The 5019-nt window shown below is 53.8% G+C and overlaps 1 protein-coding gene across 1 annotated transcript; it reads right to left on the reverse strand.

The window, feature by feature from the left end:
- Positions 1-4222: 4222 nt before the first annotated feature.
- Positions 4223-4781, reverse strand: LOC143363794 (uncharacterized). Its single transcript, XM_076804327.1, has 2 exons — positions 4275-4781; positions 4223-4231 (listed from the first exon to the last, which is right to left on the reverse strand). Exons 1-2 carry the CDS (start codon positions 4779-4781, stop codon positions 4223-4225), a joined length of 516 nt encoding a protein of 171 aa, XP_076660442.1.
- Positions 4782-5019: the final 238 nt, after the last annotated feature.

The raw sequence follows: 5019 nt of genomic DNA on the forward strand, positions 1-5019 counted from the left end.
CTATCCTATCATATCCTCTATCCTATCCTATCGTATCCTCTATCGTATCCTATCCTCTGTAGGAACAGGGTTATATAAGGCGGGTGCCTTAGAACAAGTGTTCAAAATCAGGTGTACGTGACTGAGTCCTTTATTTACAATAAAGAGTGATGTCGCGAGAGCGTCCGGGGTGGTTCAACTAAAACCGGCGATTCGCTTAGACTCGCGGTTGAACTGTATTGCAACTTAGCAACGACCGGACTAGACTCTAAGTCACTCGGCGGATACGCGGCTGTGTCTCGACTTCGTGACTTCCTCTTCGCGTCGGTAGTCTCTGCCTTATATCTTCAAAAATGCTTGTCGGCTGATTGGTGGAAGTCCTTGCGGGGAACTTCCACCAATCCGTGCATTTTGCATAACACGCCCACGTTCCACGCCTCTCGTGCGTGAGAAGGGTGAGCGTGTCGTTCTGTTAAAAATCTAATTTTGGTGATGCAGCGGGGTGTCTTCCGGGCCCCGTGCTAAGTGCGGTACGTGACTGCTGGCTTACGTCAACGGGCCCAGCTTTCCCGGGTGATAGAAACCAGGCACGCGTCGCTGGGACACTCTAGGCTGGAGACCCTTAGACTACCCAAAATTTATGGCGTCCACTTGCGCTATTGAGTTCGTCGCTAGGAACTACAAGGACACATCTGTCCGCTAAGTGGCCAAAAACGTTAAAGACGTTTTCTCACAAATAGCGTCTTATGCTGTGCAAACCATAAATCTTTCTTGGTGCTGGTGCGCTGAAGATTTCTCTTCCGGCGCCCCGCTAGCCGCTACATCACCCCCTTACCAGTGCTAACGCTATCCTAACTTAATCCTAATTACCGGGTAATCTATACCTATTCTTATTGTAGCTGGCTATTTACAAAATGTACAATATATATACGACGTGGCAAGGTTGTCTCACGTTCCGACCTGCAGGTAGTCAGGAAATCTAACGCGTCTACCTGAGCGCGTGTGGACAGGTACCTGCGCGGGGGTCGGCTCGGTCGTCGGTTGCGAGTCTTTGTATCGTACGGTCTCGTCACCGTTTACCGTGTACGCGGGTTTAAGGCGGTCAATGGTTACCGTTGTGTCTTTTCCGCGCACTCGAATCTTGAAATTCTTCCCGTTACGCGAAATAACTGGGAAAGGTCCTTCGTACGCGTTTTGCAATGGGGTCCGCGTTGCGTCGGTACGAAGGTACACGTGGGAGGCGGTCGCTAGGTCTTTGTAGACAAACACTTTGTTGCCACCATGACGCGATCCCGGCACCGGGCGAACGTCGCGGAAGTGTTCGCGTAACTGCCTCACCATGCTCGCGGGGTCTTCGTTGCTCGCCGTGTTGGTAAAAAATTCGGCAGGTAGCCGAACGCTCTCGCCATAGACGAGCTCTGCCGTTGATGCCAGCAGGTCGTCCCGATACGCTGCCCTAATACCTAAAAGTACTACGGGCAACGCATCGGTCCAACGTTGCGTGCCGTGGCACTTTATGGCAGCTTTGAGCTGTCTATGGAAGCGCTCGACCATGCCGTTTGCCGCCGGATGATAGGCTGCAGTTCGAATATGCTTCGCGCCTAATAAATTGCTCAGGTGTTTGAACAACTGCGATTCGAACTGCCTACCCTGGTCCGTTGTGATCCGGATGGGGGTACCGAATCTAGCCACCCATCCGGCGACAAACTCTTTCGCTACCGTTTCTGCCTCGATATTGGCGATCGGAAAGGCTTCGGGCCAACGCGTGAAGCGATCGACGCATGTGAGGCAGTATCTTTTGCCGTCTGATATCGGTAGCGGGCCCACCAAATCGAGATGGATGTGCTCGAATCTGGCGGACGGCGCTTTGAATTCCGATATCGGGCTGAAGACATGTCTACTCGTTTTAGCGCGCTGACATTCGGTACAACTGCGAGCCCAGGCGCGACAGTCGCGTTCTATCGACGGCCAAACAAATCTCTGTTTGCAGAGTTTCGCGGTGGCCTTGATACCTGGATGGGCGCAGTTATGGACAGCTGAGAACGCGTGTCGGCGAAACGGTGCTGTTACGAATGGGCGCGCGACATTCGTTGACACGTCGCAATAGACTTCGACGTCGCTGTCGATTAATTTGACGCGCTTGAGCGTTAATGAGGTGTCGGACGCGGTTAAGAACTTGTCGACTTCTTTGTCGTTTTCTTGCGAACGAGCTAATTCCGCGTAGTCTATGGTCGACGCGATGGATTCGATTCGCGATAGTGCGTCCGCCACCTCATTATCTTTGCCGCTGATGTGCCGAATGTCAGTGGTGAACTGGCCTACGTAATCCAGATACCGGAACTGTCGAGGGGAACATTTGTCGGATCTCTGGTTGAACGCGAAAGTCAGAGGTTTATGATCGGTGTATATCGTGAACGAACGACCTTCGACCATATGTCGGAATTTCTTAACCGCTGTATATATCGCTAGAAGTTCGCGATCGTATGCGCTGTAGTTACGCTGTGCGGGCGACATGGATTTCGTGTGGAAGGCTAGTGGCCTCCACGAATTTCCTTGTCGCTGTTGCAGCGTTGCTCCGATCGCGAAATCCGACGCATCCACCATAATCGCGAGTTGCGAACGACTCGATGGATGCGTTAGTAGCGTAGCGTTGGCAAGTGCATCTTTGGATGCTTGAAACGCTGTTTCCGCTTCACCTGACCATTGGATCGGGGCGTTGCCTTTCGCCGTCCGACCGCTGAGCAGGTGGTGAAGCGGTGTTTGTACCGCCGCGGCGTTAGGTATGAACCGTCTATAAAAGTTTAACATACCGAGGAACCTACGGAGCTGTTTCGCGGTCTCTGGTTTCGGAAATTCGTTTATGGCCTTTACTTTTTCAGGTAGAGGCCTCGTGCCGTTGCCGTTCACAATATACCCGAGAAACTTGACTTCGGTAGCGGCGAATACGCATTTGCTCGGGTTGACGATGACACCGTACTCGTTAAGCCGCTCGAGGAGTTGACGCAGATGTTCCATATGCTCGTCTTCATCGACTGACGCTACTAGAATATCGTCTAGATACGCATAGCAAAAATCGAAACCGCGTAAGACGGTGTCGATGAAGCGTTGAAACGTCTGCGCCGCGTTGCGCAAACCGAACGGCATGACGGTGTACTCGTACAACCCGAACGGCGTCGTTACCGCGGTCTTCGGAATATCGCGAGGGTTTACCGGTATCTGGTGGTACGCGCGGACCAGGTCTAACGTAGTAAACACTGTCTTCCCTGCTAATGTTCGCGCGAAGTCCTCGATATGTGGTATGGGATACCGGTCGGGGATCGTGCGAGCGTTTAAGGTCCTGTAATCGCCGCAGGGCCGCCATCCGTTGTCCTTCTTCTGCACCATGTGTAGGGCAGAAGCCCACTGGCTTTTAGAAGGACGGATGTGACCCCGAGATAACAGTTCCTCGAACTCTGCGCGAGCGACCTTGTACATATCGGTGGACAATCGGCGGGTCTTACAATACGCGGGAGTGCCGGGAGTCGTTACAATATGATGTACAACATCGTGTTTGACTTGCCTAGGAGTCGCTGTGGGTCGGGTCACGTCGGGAAACCGGGCTAGCAGCTGGTGGTAGCGTGAGTTCCCCGCGATGGTCCGGATGGAGTCCGTGAAACCCACGACGGTGCGTCCCGTTGTCGTCCGTGATGTCGTCTGGTCGATCAGGCGTCGTCGCCTGAGGTCCACCAGTAGGCCGTAGCGCGTGAGGAAGTCGGCGCCAATGATGGGTTTTCCCACGTCGGCGATGATGAACCTCCACTGGAAGGCCCTCCGTAGTCCCAGGTTGAGGTCCATCACGCGGATGCCGTAGGTGCCGATCGTCGATCCGTTTGCCGCAACCATCTCGTATGACGTCTTGCTGACTCGGCCTTTGACGAGTGTGCGTGGATACACGCAAAGGTCCGAGCCAGTGTCGACGAGGTATTCGGTCTTCGTCACTTTGTCCGTGACGAAGAGGCGGCAGGTGGATGTTCCGTCACTGGCTGCCGCGGTCAGTGTCGGAGGGACTCGTTTCCCGCATACGAACACGGCTGGCGGCATTTGGTGGACTCCTTCCCAAACCTCTGGTGGTACCAGCAGACGTTCTCCGTCTTACCCGATGACCTGGACGAAGACCGACTCCGTCTGGGCGTCCTGCTTCCCTTGTGACTGCAAGGTCGGGATGTTTCGGCGACTCGAAGCTCCAGTCTCTCCAATCGGTCGATCAGGAGTTCTGCCAGGCGGTCGGACTGCGTTGGGGCCGACGTGCTGGCTACCTGGGTTGGCTGCACCTCCGCGTGGATGTGGTCGGCTATCTCGGCCAGCTTGTTTAATGGCAGGTCTGACTGAGCCGAGACGATCGCTCTGGTCACGTTGGGTAGTCTACCTGACCACAGGGTCCGCAGGAACTCGTCGCTGACTGTGGTACCTGCGAGGTTCCGCATATGGCGTAAGAATTGCGACGGGGTTCGGTCGCCTATTTCCTCCTGCTCCAGCAGCTGTCGAATCCTTTTCCCTTGGGTCGCCGACAGCCTCTTTAGTAGTTCGGACCTTAGTGTCCCGTATTTGTTGGCCTCCGGTGGGTTTATAAATATATCCTGCACCTCCAACGCGTATTTGGGTTCGAGCTGCGACAGTATATAATAAAATTTTGTCGTGTCAGCTGTAATCCCGTTTAGGGCGAACTGTGCTTCGATTTGGCGGAACCACAGCTCGGGTTGCTCAGGCCAGAAGGGTGGGATCTTGATGGCGACCTTGCTGACTTCTGGTGTCGTTGTCGCCATTTCAATAACACTGCACTACACGCACTTCGAGAGAGAAAAAAAATATGCGCGTGATTCGACTCAGTCACCCTGATCACGTCGGGGTCACCAATGTAGGAACAGGGTTATATAAGGCGGGTGCCTTAGAACAAGTGTTCAAAATCAGGTGTACGTGACTGAGTCCTTTATTTACAATAAAGAGTGATGTCGCGAGAGCGTCCGGGGTGGTTCAACTAAAACCGGCGATTCGCTTAGACTC

This window comes from Halictus rubicundus, unplaced genomic scaffold, assembly GCF_050948215.1.
Source record: "Halictus rubicundus isolate RS-2024b unplaced genomic scaffold, iyHalRubi1_principal scaffold0129, whole genome shotgun sequence".
Lineage (NCBI taxonomy): Eukaryota > Metazoa > Arthropoda > Insecta > Hymenoptera > Halictidae > Halictus > Halictus rubicundus.